This window comes from Salvelinus fontinalis, chromosome 22 (genome assembly GCF_029448725.1).
Source record: "Salvelinus fontinalis isolate EN_2023a chromosome 22, ASM2944872v1, whole genome shotgun sequence".
Lineage (NCBI taxonomy): Eukaryota > Metazoa > Chordata > Actinopteri > Salmoniformes > Salmonidae > Salvelinus > Salvelinus fontinalis.
This window is the reverse complement of record NC_074686.1, coordinates 25,236,479-25,253,861: the sequence shown is the minus strand read 5'-3', so window position 1 is coordinate 25,253,861 and position 17,383 is coordinate 25,236,479. Positions and strand designations below refer to the sequence as shown.

General features: G+C 43.1%; 1 protein-coding gene across 1 annotated transcript; it reads left to right on the top strand.

Annotated features, from left to right (window-relative positions):
* The first annotated feature begins 13,129 nt into the window (after positions 1 to 13,129).
* On the top strand, positions 13,130 to 17,163 carry LOC129820387 (iroquois-class homeodomain protein irx-4-like). The gene is made up of 6 exons (XM_055877458.1): positions 13,130 to 13,652; positions 13,890 to 14,138; positions 14,364 to 14,473; positions 14,793 to 14,955; positions 15,255 to 15,423; positions 15,895 to 17,163. Exons 1-6 carry the CDS (start codon positions 13,596 to 13,598, stop codon positions 16,488 to 16,490), a joined length of 1,344 nt encoding a protein of 447 aa, XP_055733433.1. The 5' UTR covers positions 13,130 to 13,595; the 3' UTR covers positions 16,491 to 17,163.
* The last annotated feature ends 220 nt before the right edge of the window (positions 17,164 to 17,383 follow it).

The following is a 17,383-nucleotide window of genomic DNA, read 5'->3' as shown; positions in this document are numbered from 1 at the left end:
TATATAGGGAAAGTATATACAGAGTTATATAGGGAAAGTATATATAGAGTTATATAGGGAAAGTATATACAGAGTTATATAGGGAAAGGTTACACAGAGTTATATAAGGAAAGTATATACAGGGTTATATAGGAAAAGTATAAACAGGGTTATATAGGGAAAGTATATACAGAGTTATATAGGGAAAGTATATACAGGGTTATATAGGGAAAGTATATACAGGGTTATATAGGGAAAGTATATACAGGGTTATATAAGAAAAGTATATACAGGGTTATATAGGGAAAGTATATACAGGGTTATATATTGAAAAGTATATTCTGGGTTATATAGCGAAAGTATACACAGAGTTATATAGGGAAAAGTATATACAGGGTTACATAGTGAAAAGTATATACAGGGTTATATAGGGAAAGGTATATACAGGGTTATATGGGGAAAAGTATATACAGAGTTATATAGGGGAAAGTATATACAGGGTTATATAGGGAAAGTATATACAGAGTTATATAGGGAAAGTATATATATAGTTATATAGGGAAAGTATATACAGAGTTAGATAGGGAAGTATATACAGGGTTATATAGGGAAAGTGTATACAGAGTTATATAGGGAAAGTATATACAGGGTTATATAGGGAAAGCATATACAAGGTTATATAGGGAAAGTATATACACAGTTATATAGGGAAAGTATATACAGGGTTATATAGAGAAAGTATATACAGGGTTATATAGGGAAAGTATATACAGGGTTATATAGGGAAAGTATATACAGTTATATAGGGAAAGTATATACAGGTTTATATAGGGAAAAGTATATGCAGGGTTATATAGGGAAAAGTATATACAGGGTTATATAGGGGAAAGTATATACAGGGTTATATAGGGGAAATTATACACAGGGTTATATAGGGAAAAGTATATACAGGGTTATATAGGGAAAAGTATATACAGGGTTATATAGGGAAAAGTATATACAGGGTTATACAGGGAAAGTATATACAGGGTTATATAGGGAAAAGTATATTCCGGGTTATATAGCGAAAGTATACACAGGGTTATATAGGGAAAAGTATATAAAGTGGTATATAGTGAAAAGTATATACAGAGTTATATAGGGGAAAGTATATACATGGTTATATAGGGGAAAGTATATACATGGTTATATAGGGAAAGTATATAAAGTGGTATATAGTGAAAAGTATATACAGAGTTATATAGGGGAAAGTATATACAGGGTTATATAGGGGAAAGTATATACAGGATTATATAGGGAAAAGTATATACATGGTTATATAGGGAAAAGTATATACAGGGTTACATAGGGAAAGTATATACATGGTTATATAGGGAAAAGTATACACAGGGTTATATAGGGAAAGTGTATACAGGGTTATTTAGGGAAAAGTATATACATGGTTATATAGGGAAAAGTGTATATAGTGAAAAGTATATACAGAGTTATATAGGGGAAAGTATATACAGGGTTATATAAGGGAAAGTATATACAGGGTTATATAGGGAAACGTATATACATGGTTATATAGGGAAAAGTATATACAGGGTTACATAGGGAAAGTATATACAGGGTTATATAGGGAAAGTATATACAGGGTTATATAGGGAAAGTATATACAGGGTTATATGGGGAAAAGTATATACAGAGTTATATAGGGAAAGTATACACAGGGTTATATAAGGAAAAGTATATAAAGGGATATATAGGGAAAGTATATACAGGGTTATATGGGGAAAAGTATATACAGAGTTATATAGGGAAAGTATACACAGGGTTATATAAGGAAAAGTATATAAAGGGATATATAGGGAAAGTATATACAGAGAACGGAGGCAGTAAGTGCCCCAACTATCTTTAGTGTTCTTAATTGTATCAGTATCAATGCTCTCAGCTTGAATAGAGCTTCATTTAGTCTTTGGTATTATACCACTGGCTCTTTGGTGTGTTTAAATCCCTATTAAAGAGACAGATTATGGGGGGATTTGTCTTTGATAGCCCTGTCCTGCTGCTCTTTTCTGTCCTGGCTTCCCCCTCTCTCTCTTTTCAAACCTGGCATTCCCCTCTCTCTGTTGTCATTCCTGGCATCTCCCCCTCTCTCTTTTCTGTCCTGGCATCTCCCTCTCTCTCTTTTCTGTCCTGGCATCTCCCTCTCTCTCTTTTCTGTCCTGGCATCCCCCTCTCTCTCTTTTCTGTCCTGGCATCTCCCTCTCTCTCTTTTCTGTCCTGGCATCCCCCTCTCTCTCTTTTCTGTCCTGGCATCCCCCTCTCTCTCTTTTCTGTCCTGGCATCCCCCTCTCTCTCTTTTCTGTCCTGGCATCTCCCTCTCTCTCTTTTCTGTCCTGGCATCTCCCTCTCTCTCTTTTCTGTTCTGGCATCTCCCTCTCTCTCTTTTCTGTCCTGGCATCTCCCTCTCTCTCTTTTCTGTCCTGGCATCTCCCTCTCTCTCTTTTCTGTCCTGGCATCCCCCTCTCACTCTTTTCTGTCCTGGCATCCCCCTCTCTCTCTTTTCTGTCCTGGCATCTCCCTCTCTCTCTTTTCTGTCCTGGCATCTCCCTCTCACTCTTTTCTGTCCTGGCATCTCCCTCTCTCTCTTTTCTGTTCTGGCATCTCCCTCTCTCTCTTTTCTGTCCTGGCATCCCCCTCTCTCTCTTTTCTGTCCTGGCATCTCCCTCTCTCTCTTTTCTGTCCTGTTATCTCCCTCTCTCTCTTTTCAATCCTGGCATCCCACCTCTCTGTTTTCTATTCTGGCATCCCCCTCTCTCTCTTTTCTGTTCTGGCATCTCCCTCTCACTCTTTTCTGTCCTGGCATCTCCCCCTCTCTCTCTTTTCTGTCCTGGCATCTCCCTCTCTCTCTTTTCAATCCTGGCATCCCACCTCTCTGTTTTCTATTCTGGCATCCCCCTCTCTCTCTTTTCTGTTCTGGCATCTCCCTCTCTCTCTTTTCAATCCTGGCATCCCACCTCTCTGTTTTCTATTCTGGCATCCCCCTCTCACTCTTTTCTGTCCTGGCATCTCCCTCTCTCTCTTTTCTGTTCTGGCATCTCCCTCTCTCTCTTTTCTGTCCTGGCATCTCCCTCTCTCTCTTTTCAATCCTGGCATCCCACCTCTCTGTTTTCTATTCTGGCATCCCACCTCTCTGTTTCTGAGGAAGAGGAGGAGATGATGATGATGATGATGATGGAGGAGGGTAAATGTGAGGGATGCTCTATTTACAGCCAACATCGGACAATTGGTGCGTCCTCCATGCCCATCCCCCCATCACCACTCATAGTTTCCCACACACATCCGCCTGTGATATCCACATGTCTCAGGACCTCTGGTCATCTGAATAGATTATTTAAAGGCCACCAGTGGATGAGAGAGAACTAGGCCCCACAGCCTGGGCCTCGTGTACAGACCTATCCCCTTTAGAGGCACCATGTGGGGGGCTAACTCCCTGCCGCCCCCCCCTGCTCCCCTGATCCCTCCTCACCATGCTGAGATAATCAGGCTTATGTAAAGACAACGTTGCTCTTTTGACAGTCATCAGCCCTTCAGTGATCCAATCAACCCAAATCATCCATTGTCCTCCCTCAAAATGGCTCCAATCCTCTGTCTGTGTGTGTGTGTATGTGTGTGTGTGTGTGTGTGAGAGACAGAGAGACAGAGAGAGCGAGAGAGAGAGAGAGAGAGAGAGAGAGAGAGAGAGAGAGAGAGAGAGAGAGAGAGAGAGAGAGAGAGAGAGAGAGAGAGAGAGAGAGAGAGAGAGAGAGAGAGAGAGAGAGAGAGAGAGAGAGAGAGAGAGATCCTCTTTGTGCTGTCAATCAAAGCTGGCATTCTTCCTCCTGTTGCCATGAGCCAGGGGTTATAGGTCGTGAAAACAGTGGGAGTGAGCTGACTGAGGGAGAATAGAGTCAGCTGACTGAGGGAGAATTGAGGGGTTTCACAGTGGCAGCCACATTCGAGGGGCAACACAGGGGGTAAATGTAGACAAGTTAGAAGTCTATAGGCCTGCTGAGAGGGGCAGGAGAGAGAGATGGAGAGAGTGGGAGAAGGGCAGGAGAGAGATGGAGAGAGTGGGAGAGGGGCAGGGGAGAGATGGAGAGAGTGGGAGAGGGGCAGGAGAGAGAGATGGAGAGAGTGGGAGAGGGGCAGGGCAGAGAGATGGAGAGAGTGGGAGAGGGGGAGGGGAGAGAGATGGAGAGAGTGGGAGAGGGGCAGGGGAGAGAGATGGAGAGAGTGGGAGAGGGGCAGGAGAGAGATGGAGAGAGTGGGAGAGGGGCAGGGGAGAGATGGAGAGAGTGGGAGAGGGGCAGGGGAGAGAGATGGAGGGAGAGGGGGAGGGGCAGGAGAGAAAGATGGAGAGAGAGGGAGGGGGGCAGGGGAGGATAACAAGAAAGAGAAAGACAGAGAAGGGCAAGGAGACAGAGAAGGAGGGCCAGGGAACAATAAAGATTGAGAAAGAGAAAGGCAGGAGATAAAAATGGAGGGAGGAAGAGAGAGGAGCAGGTGAAGAGAAAGACAGGGACAATGCTAGATTAATAGAGATAAAGAGAGGTTGAGGGAAAGGCCGTATTTGATAACCAAACAGGCTTAGGACAGTTTGACCCTGAGGTCCCTGGGAAAGAGACCTGGCACATTGTCTAACTCTGAGGGGAGAAATTATATAGTATAGTTTACATTGAAGTTAAAGATTATGCACAGTGCAACTTGACTACAATGTCCCCCTTCTGATATGCAAAATATCAGTGTTGATCAGTTATAAGCTGAAGCTATGAAGAAAGTAAATGAACCAATGCTTCAATTCCTTGTAGGCCAAGGAAGTATGATCTCACTATACACGCTTACACTTTTTTCATTCATTTATCATTTTCTCCCAAATGATAGCAAAGAAAGAACTACATTATCAGTAGAGGATATGTAGGACATTTAAACTACCAGAGAATAAACAGGACTGGGTTAAATCCACTGTTGTGATGTTATCAAAATAATATATTCATGTAGCCAATGTAGGCCTGTAAGTAAATGTTTGTCCATGGTGAGATATTATTCTTCCATAGAGATTATCTGTATTAAAACTATTAACATTAGAACTAGGTGTACAAAAGAGCTGACCAGAGTCTCCCAATGAAACTCATGTTAAAATTCATGTAATTCAACAGCCATGCTATGTAATAACAGTTTACTAAGTGCTGAATTCTATTATCTCTTCTTGTTTGGTGTTTTATTGTCACGTTGCAGCTGTGGAAGACTGTTGCGGTTCCGATCTCCAAACATCGTCAGGACCCTGAAGTTGTAGAATTTAACATAGAGCGAAAATAGACATAACAAAACGGTGAATAGGACTGAAGTAATAAATCGCCTCTCTTTTTCTCTCGTCTATTCAGTGTGGTAATCTGAGGGAAAATGTATGAAAAAGAGATTACGTCGTTGAGTTCATGGTTGAGTGTTCGCGTCGCTGGGTCTATTCAGACATTTTACTACAGTGTTTATCCTCCTATAGTGTCTCATAGCAGAGCTGCTTAACTACAGAATTAGAAAGAATAGAACACCCATTCACGTTCCCCATTCAAAATTCACATCTCTCAGTTCCGTGCCTCTCTCAATGTTCAACATGTCTTTCAACGGAATACAAACCCTGTGGTTTTTAGAGCTGTATCCATTCTACACATTCTAACGCTATATGCATAGCTTACAAATGTGTCAAGACTGAAAGTGGAGATATACACTGGGTCTTTGTTTGCTAAAGCAACAGCACAATCTTCAGATGGACCTCTGTGGGTAGCAATGAATCTCATCAGTCCTCATTCCTCATCTATCATTAGATTACAGTTATAGACACATACACACACACACGCACGCACGCACGCACGCACGCACGCACGCACGCACGCACGCACACACGCACACACGCACACACACACACACACACACACACACACACACACACACACACACACACACACACACAGGGAGAGAGGGAGAGAGAGAGATTGTAATGTGAACCCTAAATCATCTAAGTTAATAGAGCCTAATGGACAGAAACTCTGTCCAACTTGTGTCTCTGTGCCGTCCTCCCTCACTCTTAGATCTCAAAAACAGTTGGCAGGGATCCCCACTGTCATAAATGCACACACATGTACACACACACACACACACACACACACACACACACACACACACACACACACACACACACACACACACACACACACACACACACACACACACACACACACAGTTGGCAGATATCTGGTTTCCCACTGTCACAGATGCTTAGATTTTTGTCCATCCGTGATCAGATAGGACTGGAAATAGAACACCACCAAAGTCCCACAGGAAAAATCTCCCAGCATTACAGCTCTTCTTACTCTACATGGAGAGCTCTTTAAATATGCACTTAATGGGCTGCTGTCCCTCCCAACCCCAGAGACCAACCCCACACTGACTGGTAGATGGCCGTGTTAGGCACTAGATTACCATGGAGCTAGCAGGCTGTCATCCTTTTCACTTAGTCAATGTTGTAGTTCCTTACATGTCCAGAGGATGGCGTCTGACTCCGGAGAGTGTAGGAGAGAGAACTAACAGAAAATAAAATACTCCTATTCACTTCTAACTGCTCACTGGTCTGGTGTTACTTAACGGTTAAGAGTGGAACTTACAACTAGTAATGGATAGAGAGAAAGATAGAACTAGGATTAGAAATGAGTAAGAAAAAGAAAGAGAGCAACAGAAACAAACACATACACACACGCACACACACACACACACGCGCGCGCGCGCACACACGCACGCACACGCACGCACGCACACACACACGCGCACGCACACAAACACACACACACACACAAGGTTTACCCAGTGTAAATGGTGGAGGAGCAGCAGATGAAAGTGTTTTTATTATAATTATTAAATTATTTTTATTGGCCCATCTACCCCTCTTAGGGGAAAAAGTAACTTTGTTTTCTATTTTTGTTTTTACAGCTTATTTGTTACATATACATTTCACACACATTACTTTTATGCACAGTAGTCACATAACAAAGATGTGATTTTTTTAGATACACATTACATTTTGGATATACAATGCTCAGACATCTCCAGTATACATTATATATAGTGTTTTCAGTAATAAATATTACCGATCATGAGCTTTAATCCCACTCCTCAACTTCTCTCAGCCCATCCCACCTATCTCCGTAGACCACGCCCTTTTGATTTCCATGCGCTATATATTTTTCAACTGTGCTGTGATGTCTTACATTAATTTTGAACCTTTATAATCACATAGTATACACAGATTGTAAGTTAAAGATGAATATTTTTTACAAGAATATTTGTATATTGTTGATTGATTGACTATGGCTTTCCACATCGCCCAATACTGCTGATTGTAAGGTTAATTTCAAATGTATGTTGTGATTTTTCAACCATTCCTGAACCTGTGACCAGGTTCAATAACAGAATAAATTGGGGGCAATAACAGAATAAATTATGTAATGATTCTGTATCTTCGCAGCAAAATCTACAGAGGTGAGATTGTTGTATGCCCCATATATACAGCATTCTGTTGGTGGCAAGAATATTGTATAATACGTTTAATTGAAAAACTCAAAGTATTGAATCAAGTGTTGTTTTGTGTATCAGTTCATACACTATTTGCCATGGAATCGTTACATTGAAAATCTCTTCCCAGGTTTAAGTGTTAGCAGCAGTATGATGGTCTGTATTGGTCCCTGGGGACATAGGGGTGAAGGGGTGAATAATGTATAGCATGGAGAGAGGAGGAGAGGAGAGGAGGAAAGGGAGAGGAGGAGATGGAGAGAAGGAGAAGGTAATGAAGCAGAAGTAATGCAGAGGAATACAGCTAGTCTCTCAGGAATCAGAAAGCATACACACTTTAAACAGCTCTCTCTATACCTCTCTCTATTCATCTACCCCTCTCTCTCCCTTGTTCTTTATCTATCTACCTCTCTAGCTACCTTTCTTTCTCCATCTAAATAATTGTCCTATCTCTCTTCAATCTCTGTCTCTCTGTCCTGTCTCTGTCTCTCTCTCTCTCTTCCCTCTGCTCCACTCTCCCTCCTGCTTCCTGTCTCTCTCTCTCTCTCTCTCTCTCTCTATTCTTCTGCTCCACTCTCCCTCCTGTCTCTGTCTCTCTCTCTCTCTTCCCTCTGCTCCACTCTCGCTCCTGCTTCCTGTCTCTGTCTGTCTCTCTCTTCCCTCTGCTCCACTCTCCCTCCTGCTTCCTGTCTCTGTCTCTCTCTCTTCACTCTGCTCCACTCTTCCTCCTGCTTCCTGTCTCTGTCTCTCTCTTCCCTCTGTTCCACTCTCCCTCCTGCTTCCTGTCTCTGTCTCTCTCTCTCTGTCTTCCCTCTGCTCCACTCTCCCTCCTGCTTCCTGTCTATGTCTATGTCTCTCTCTTCCCTCTGCTCCACTCTCCCTCCTGCTTCCTGTCTCTGTCTCTCGCTCTCTCTTCCCTCTACTCCACTCTCCCTCCCGCTTCCTGTCTCTGTCTCTCTCTCTCTCTTCCCTCTGCTCCACTCTCGCTCCTGCTTCCTGTCTCTGTCTGTCTCTCTCTTCCCTCTGCTCCACTCTCCCTCCTGCTTCCTGTCTCTGTCTCTCGCTCTCTCTTCCCTCTACTCCACTCCCTCCTGCTTCCTGTCTCTGTCGCTCTCTCTCTTCCCTCTGCCCCACTCTCCCTCCTGCTTCCTGTCTCTGTCTCTCTCTCTCTTCCCTCTGCTCCTCTCTCCCTCCTGCTTCCTGTCTCTTTTTTCCTCTCTTCACATCCCTCATGTATTTTTTCTGTTGTCATCTCTCTACACTTTTCCTTGGATGGAATGTGATATAAGGCCTCTTTCGCCAATCTCTTTATCGACCCGCTCTCTCTGTCCCACACACACACACACAGACACACAGACACACAGACACACAGACACACAGACACACAGACACACACACACACACACACACACACACACACACACACACACACACACACACACACACACACACACACGCACACACACACACACACACACACTTTTACTGCCTGGTTGACCTCTGAGAGACCACTCAACTCAGTCCCTTCTGACCCACTCCAGACAAACTACAAGACCAGGAGATGGAGGGAAGAGGAGAGAGAGATGGGAGAGAGGAGAGGAAAGAGAGAGGGGGTAGAGGGTAAAGGAGAGATAGAGGAAGAGGGGAGCAAAGAGGAAAGAGAAAGCAGAAAAAAAGTGTGGGAGAAGCGTAAACAGGGCAATGGGTAAAGGAAGGAGCTATATGAAGAAGGGAGCACAGGGGAGAAAGTAAAGGTGAGAGGTAGTGGGGAGAGAGAAGAGAGAAAGAGAAGAGAGAGAGGTAGTGGGGAGAGAGAAGAGAGAAAGAGAAGAGAGAGAGGTAGTGGGGAGAGAGAAGAGAGAAAGAGAAGAGAGAGAGGTAGTGGGGAGAGAGAAGTGAGAGAAAGTAAAGGTAAGAGGTAGTGGGGAGAGAGAAGAGAGAAAGAGAAGAGAGAGAGGTAGTGGGGAGAGAGAAGTGAGAGAAAGTAAAGGTGAGAGGTAGTGGGGGGAGAGAGGAGAGAGAAAGTAAAGGTGAGAGGTAGTGGGGAGAGAGAAGAGAAAGAAAGAGAAGAGAGAGGAACAGGAGAGAGATAAAAAGGACTCAGGTTTCCCCAACATCAGTCCCACTGCACCTAAAGTGATGATGTTCCAACAACAACCCCCATCATCATTCTGTAACCACTATGTCCTGGGGGAGAACCCTTCTGTGCTCCAGTGCTTGATTGACATTCCATTTGTCCCATGAAAGGTGACTGTCTCAACCTCTACAAATAGAAATGTGTCCATATTTCTAGATTCCTGCTCTGGCTTTAGACGCTATTCCCACAAACACACGTCACTCCAATCGGATGATAGTGTTTAACTTCTGACACTGAACAGGATTATGTTATTTCTTTCTGTGCATCACAAAGTTTCCTTTTTCTAATGAAATGACAAAAGCAATGTCATTCTGTATGGAACAACAAAGAATACTTCTATCATGCTCCTGAGTTTCATTTCCTCATGGTTTTGTGACTTTTCAAAAGATGTGTCCGTAATATATGTCATTATTCCCCTCTCTTGAATATTCTATTCCATATTTTTATGTTAATATATGGTATACTTCTACATCTATATTGCATACTTTTATAGGTATCTGAGAATACACTGCATCTATCAGACCGTGATTATCATAATGTTCCCTTCACATCAATCATTCATTCATAATGCACCTACTCAACAGTAAACACACACACACACTCTATTTTCTCCCGTCTGCATACTTGAACTATAATACCGTGGGAGGGGCGTGGAGTTAATGTGAGCGAGGGAAAGGCATCACAGTAGGTGCCCCCCCCCCCCCCCACACACACACACATACATATACACACACACACACAGACACACACACGGTAATATGAGAGAAGAAAGCATCACAGTAGATAAATGCAGAAAGGGGGAAAACTCCAATCACAACTTCCTTCAATCACTGTACAGTACGGAAAGGCACATTTGAATATTTCCTACCTGAAAGTACGAATACTATACAATTTTAATCACTATTTAACATGTAGATGCTTTTTGTGTCTCTCAGGTTTGGCTTTTTCAGCATAAAAGATTGGGGGAAGAGGTACAGCTAGTAATGTCTTTGGCAGAGAGGAGAAAAACATGGTTTAAATGTCTCTGATGAAGAATCACTTAAAGAACAATGAGACAGAGAGAGAGATGGCCGGCGACTGTGGAGAAAAAGAGAGTGAGAGAGAGAGTGCATAGAAATTCTTTATGAAGGTGTTTTAGTTAAGTAGAGCGATGGAGGAAAGTTTAGTTCACCTCTAAGAGCATTTGATCTGCTCTCATCCTCCTCTTGTATGATGGAACAAAATGATATATTACAGTAGAACAGAACAGAATGCAATACAATACAATACTATACAATAGAACAAAATAGAATAGAATTGAATATTGGGAATCTACTAACTGGATTATCTAAATTCTCTACTTAATTTCTACTCCCTAACTTGCTTCATTCTAGGGGGGTGGGGGTGAGAAGAGGAGGAAGGGAGACGAGGATAAAAAATAAATAGCCGACCCACTGTCTTTCATTACCACAGCACAAGGTTCTCTCTCTCTCTCTTGCTCTCTCTCTTGCTCTCTCTCTCCCTTTCTCTTTTTCTCTCTGAGGAAGAGGATCATAACAAACCTATACCGTTGTAAACTTGAATTAACCTAACCCACAATCTACCATACTGTAACACACACTGTAATGTCCTAAACAGAATACTTCCATACTATACTTCCACATTAGCCAGGCTATCAGAAGGTGTTCTCATACCCTTAATAAGGGCCCTCAAGAGAAGCCCTAAAGAGGGAAAGGAGTCAGTGAACTAAGCCTACGGTATAAATCCACTGACCCTTCTCATCAATGATGCAGAATAAGAGAACAGAAACATGATTACCCTTTTAGCTGCTATGGGAGAGGGGGAGAGAATGAGAGAGGAGGGAGAGAGCAGGGGAGAGATGAAAGAGGAGGGAGAGAGCAGGAGAGAGATGAGAGAGCAGGAGAGAGGAGGAAGAGGGGAGAGAATGAGAGAGGAGGGAGACCGGGAGAGAATGAGAGAGGTGGGAGAGGAGGTAGAGAGATGAGAGAGGAGGGGGAGAGAGGTGAGAGAGAAGGGAGAGGGGGAGAGAATGAGAGAGGAGGGAGAGGGGGGAGAATGAGAGAGGAGGACGAGAGCAGGAGAGAGATGAGAGAGGGGGAGAGAGGAAGACAGAGAGAGTTGAGAGAGGAAGAGAGTGGGAGAGAGAGATGAGGTACTCATCATCATTAATGCTTTAGATTAGTAATGACAGATACAGTTACAGTATTGTTATATCAGTAATATCTCATGTCAAGTGTTTTTATTAAGGATGACGTGTTTGGATAGTCTCTGGGGAGAGATGACATTGATCTGTAAAGAATTACTCTGATAGGGTGATTCTTACACACACACGCACACACACACACACACACACACACACACACACACACACACACACACACACACACACACACACACACACACACACACACACACACACAGCTTATTAGGATTTAATTCCAATTTGACCTTTAGTAATTAAAAAACAGGTAAACAATCATGTATAATACAGTTAAATCACAATATGAATAGCATTTCCTCTTACAGGGCAACTTTCAATTTATCATCATCACAGCCACTGAGATGGAAATGATGCCCTCTCAAGATAAGAGACGTGCTTATTGTTTGATTAATTCGTTCAGACCTGGCTATTATAATCTCCTCTCCACTATAACAGCTTGATCAGGAGTCAGGAGGTAATTTCATTGAGGTGACATGTTATCTAAACTACAGGAATAAAAAGCTATTATGCTAATATCATCTCATAGTCATCAATCATCCACGATAGAGCTTTCACATCATTCCTTGTTCCACCTCTGATGTAGTGTGTGTGTGTGTGTGTGTGTGTGTGTATGTGTGTGTGTGTGTGTGTGTGTGTGTGTGCGTGCGTGCGTGCGTGCGTGCGTGTGTGTGTGTGTCGGAGGGAGAGATTTGAACACATCCTCATTATATTTACCGGGACCCCGGGGCGGTGTGTGCGCTCGTGTGGAAACAAAAATCTTTAAGCGAGCAGGTCTGTCGTTCACAGACACCGGCAATAACGGGAAGGAGTCTATGGTTTTAGACAGTTTGGAGAAACTGTCCAGAGCTATATAGTTGTATTTTCTTTCATGTCTTGTAGTTCATCGAAAGCAGACTTTGATACGTTTATTCTTCAAGATAATTTGGAGGAATTTAGGCCTATACCTTCGTTTTTTTCTCAATGAAAGCAGGCTTTTCTAACTCAGTGATGCATTTTGACCACTTTTAATTTATTTAATATAATGTGTATTATTTTACACATTTGTATTTCTCCACGAAATGGGGCTAAATCGAAGGTCCTGTACTAAATCTGCGTTACTGAAGGAGATGACCAGTAGTTGTGCACGCGGGAGTCCATGTGACGTCAGAGAGACAGGCGAGTTAAAAGCAGAGAGCGCATCAGGAGTGGCATGGTTGGTTTGTGGATCATAGATCACAACATCCCTGCCTCTTTGGACTGCAAATAATGTGTTTCACCAGACTGACTGGACGGTAAACATATTCATTAATTCAGCGCGTCACCAACCGTCAACCGACTTGGACACCTGAGCCATCCCCCAAAAAACATCCCAAGGGAGAATTGCTCTATAGCTGATATTTCTCTAATACCTCAATAGAAGAGCCGAAGAACAGCTGAAGCAGACTGTTCATTACAAACCAAATCTTTGGTCCTGGCACTTTACCCGCAGTGGAAAGCAGTGTGTCTTGGTGTTGATTTGATTCAGTCAAAGTTACCTTTACGCACAGATCTAGCACACGTGTAACTTACCCAGATTCCACCTTCGGAACTGACCTTAGATCAGCGTCTACGGGCTACTTGATCCTGATGCATTGATGAGTGACAGTTGGACATTGTGCTCGTGCTTGATCCTTTAAAGTTTGCTGACATTCACTGATGTTTGATATCATGGCTTACCCGCAGCTAGGATACCCCTACTCACCCACACACCAGGTAATGCTCTTTCACTAAATTAGAAGAAACTTGAAAGAAATTGTGGTGAAGGAAAACATAGTTTGTTTCTGTACTTTATAAGCTAGTGTCTCCGGTTTTGCAGATACATCACATAGCCTACGTTTAGTTTGTTTTACAAAATAACTGTAATTTATTGGTAGCCTTTTTCGTTGTGTGCTCATGTATTGCGTATTGTCTATATTTTTCCGAAATAATGTTTTCTTGTTTTCGCGCCAGTTCCTCATGAGCACGAGCTCTTTGGCCAACTGCTTCGAGCCTGGCGGAAGGTCTCTCCTGGACTCAGGTGTGACGCATCCCTCTCCCCAGCCTCTTCGGTGCCCAGTGTATGAGAGCAGACTGCTCGGCTCCCCGGGCCAGGAGATACCAACCCCGGCTATAGGTCTGGGTGTGTATGGAGCTGGCTATGGAAAGAGCCAAGGGTACTATGGCACCTGCGGAGGCGACGCAACAGCTCTATATGCCAGGGTAGGTAGGCTTTTTTTCTATATTGACTTTCTTTCTTTTTTTCATTTTTTTTCACATAATTGGTCATGTCAGCGAAAATAAAAAGGACAAACCTTTGACCAATTCGTGCGCACTGGACTGATCCATATTTGTGGTGAGCAAAGTAGACTAAACAAAACATAATTGACTCCGTTTTTGAAAGGTTTTGTCAAGTTATGTCAATGAAAGTTGATTTCATATCTGCAGGGAACCTTGGAGTCCAAAGATGGAGCGTCTGCACATGTGGGGGCCTCTCAAACCCCTGCATACTATCCATATGATTACGCATTTGGGCAGTATCCATATGACCGATATGGGTATGTCTACTAAACATGTTATCTGTTTCTAAATAACTTCTCATTCTTGTAAACATCAAAATATGATCTAAATAGGAGAAATAGGAATAAAACATGCGTCATTGATGCATAGCATAGTTCCATTTACACATGCATATCTCTTGGACATATAATATGTCAAACACCAAGTACAAGGAGGAAAAAATACAATATTTGAAACCGAAGCTCCAGCACATCTTAGATCCATTAAACATAATGTGAAAAATGCAATGTTTGGAAGAGTTTCTCTGTCAAATTCACCCCTATTCTGACACTACTCCCCTCACCTCCCTTCTCCCAGATATGGGTCATCAGTGGACAGTGCCGCAGCACGGAGGAAGAACGCCACCAGGGAGACCACCAGCACTCTGAAGGCCTGGCTGCAGGAGCACCAGAAGAACCCATATCCCACCAAGGGAGAGAAGATCATGCTGGCCATCATCACCAAGATGACACTTACACAGGTAACAACTGGCTCAGTGTTTGGGGATGAATATGTTAGTTGGAGCTCTTCTGAACTTATCATGTGTTACAGTACATACACGATCGAGGAGTACTAGGCACTGGTTAATAACAGAAGAAGATTACATCCCACAGAAATGTGTCTTCTGCTTTATCCTAAAGCCTCCTAAAGACCCAAATACACATACATACGATGCCCCTGGAGCAGGTTAAGGGGTTAAGTGCCATGCTCAGGGCCACAACAGTAGGCTTGGGAATTTATCAAATACGTAATGATTTATTAATGTGTTTGTTCATTCAGGTGTCCACGTGGTTTGCCAATGCACGGCGGAGGTTGAAGAAGGAGAACAAAGTCACATGGTCACCACGAGCCAATAAAAGCTCTGATGAGAGGGGCTGTGAAGATGACAGTGATGGTGTGGAGGGATTGCAAGAGGAGGAGCCAATCAAACGCGAGATAGATGTTGATGGTGAGTGTATGTGTACCATAGATTTATATCATTAACTAGACGAACCCATTAACATGCTACCCGCTCTCACAGTCAACTCAGAATTAGATGTTCATCCATGTTTCTCAAACTTGAAATTTGGAAGTTGTTCCTAACGTCAAATTTCGAAGTGTTTATGGTTAAGTTCAGGCAGTAACTTGAAATTCTTAAAGTGAGGCATTGACTCTGAATGGTTAAGGTAATGGTTAAGGTATCGCTGGATTCAAACTTGCAACCTTTGGAATCAGAGGCAGATGCTTACTGTTTCCCCTAGTGGATGGTTTCCATGTCATTTCCCGACATCCTCAGACATGGATGGATGTCGAATACTGACTGGTATCACGAGTGACCTGGCTGTTAAAATGGCTTCCCATTAATTTATATGGAAGTTGCTTTCTATCCGTCCTGTCAAATTTGTGATTGTTATAACATCTATGTATTTTTTGGTTGTAGACTCTGTAACGGGGAGGTGTGTGGACCTAAAACAGAGTGACCTGGAGGACTTTGATCTGCTGGAGTCAGATGGTTCTGACTGCGACCCTAAACACCGGTTTCACACCAAAAACACCCCAGTACACACACCACCGGACCAGCGCCACCACCCCAAAGACCCTTCCAACAGTCCACTCACACATACCCCAGACACACTCCGACACGGGAATGAACGATTGCCACAGTCAGCAGATTGCCTCAAAAACACACCAGACCACGACCGAACAACCAACTCATTCTACACTGAACGGGACCTGCGAAGTACAGAGAGCAGCAAACCTAACATCTGGTCCACTGCACAAACTGCTACTATCCAACCTGAGTTCCCTCCATGCATGCACACAGCCACCCCCAGCGAGTCCCTCTCCCCAGGGGGGTATCCGACTGAAGTACCCCACCTGAAGGTGAGGGCGGCTGAGCAGCAGGACTCGCCGGTCGCTACTCTGAGAGATTGGGTGGACGGGGTCTTCCACGACCCGCTGTTCAGACAGAGTTCCTTTAAACCTGTGCTGTCCAAGTCAGCCATGGACAGGGTGTGGATTGGGTTAAATGGATAGGTGATGGAAGGCAGAACTCTGTTGAACATGTTACCTCGTCTCTGCAGTATGTATCGACTTCCTTAGAGAGACATACAGAGACTGCTATCTTCTCACCATTTGAATTAACTCAACCTGAGCAGAAGGCTATCTGAACTCCTTATGATACTACATGCTTCCATGCCTTTTTTTGTTTTAGAAAAATGTCAATACATTAATGCACATAAACGTCAGTATAATGACGTTATAATGACAAACATCAGAACAATGACGTTTGGCATAAATATCAAATTCAGACTACTTTCACTTTAAATGCATTTTTAAATGAGTGGAAAAAATAGGGATTCAATCCCTTTGGACACTAAGAAAAGCAAAGTAGTAGCCTACCTATTCTCCCAGTAAAATGATCCCCACATTCAACAGATTAGAAAGTTCTGGATTGTTGAATCACTAAAACACACTGATAATATGTTGTTTTATGATCTGGGAAGTGGGGACACAGAGTATCCTAGTGGCTTACACCTTTTCCAGACCTGTTATAATAACCTGAAGCATGACAGCACAATGTTTCCTCTTAAACCAAGTAGTGCATAATATACAGTATGTTTTGCTTATGATCACATCTGATAGACATATTTCACACTTCTTGCACTAAAGTCCGATTGCAGTTGTTGAGTCACGGAAATAAACACTTTTTTTTTGCAGAATGATGTTCTCTGTTGAGTGTGATTTCTCCTTGCGTTCGCTCTCCATGGTGCTGAAACAGGGTGCGTTGTTGACCAGCCTATAGCCTACGTTTTGCAAATGCAACTATCTTACATTTGTTATTAAGGCAAAATTGAAAGGATTAACCTTTATGGGTGCCTTGTGTTCGCTCTCCATGGTGCTGAAATTGTGACGAGTAAACCAACATC

Coding starts and splice junctions, on each gene's coding strand:
- LOC129820387 (XM_055877458.1), top strand. CDS start 13,596: ATGTTTGATATCATGGCTTACCCGCAGCTAGGATACCCCTACTCACCC. Junction 14,139..14,363: donor CAACAGCTCTATATGCCAGG/GTAGGTAGGCTT, acceptor TCATATCTGCAG/GGAACCTTGGAGTCCAAAGA. Junction 14,956..15,254: donor CCAAGATGACACTTACACAG/GTAACAACTGGC, acceptor TTGTTCATTCAG/GTGTCCACGTGGTTTGCCAA.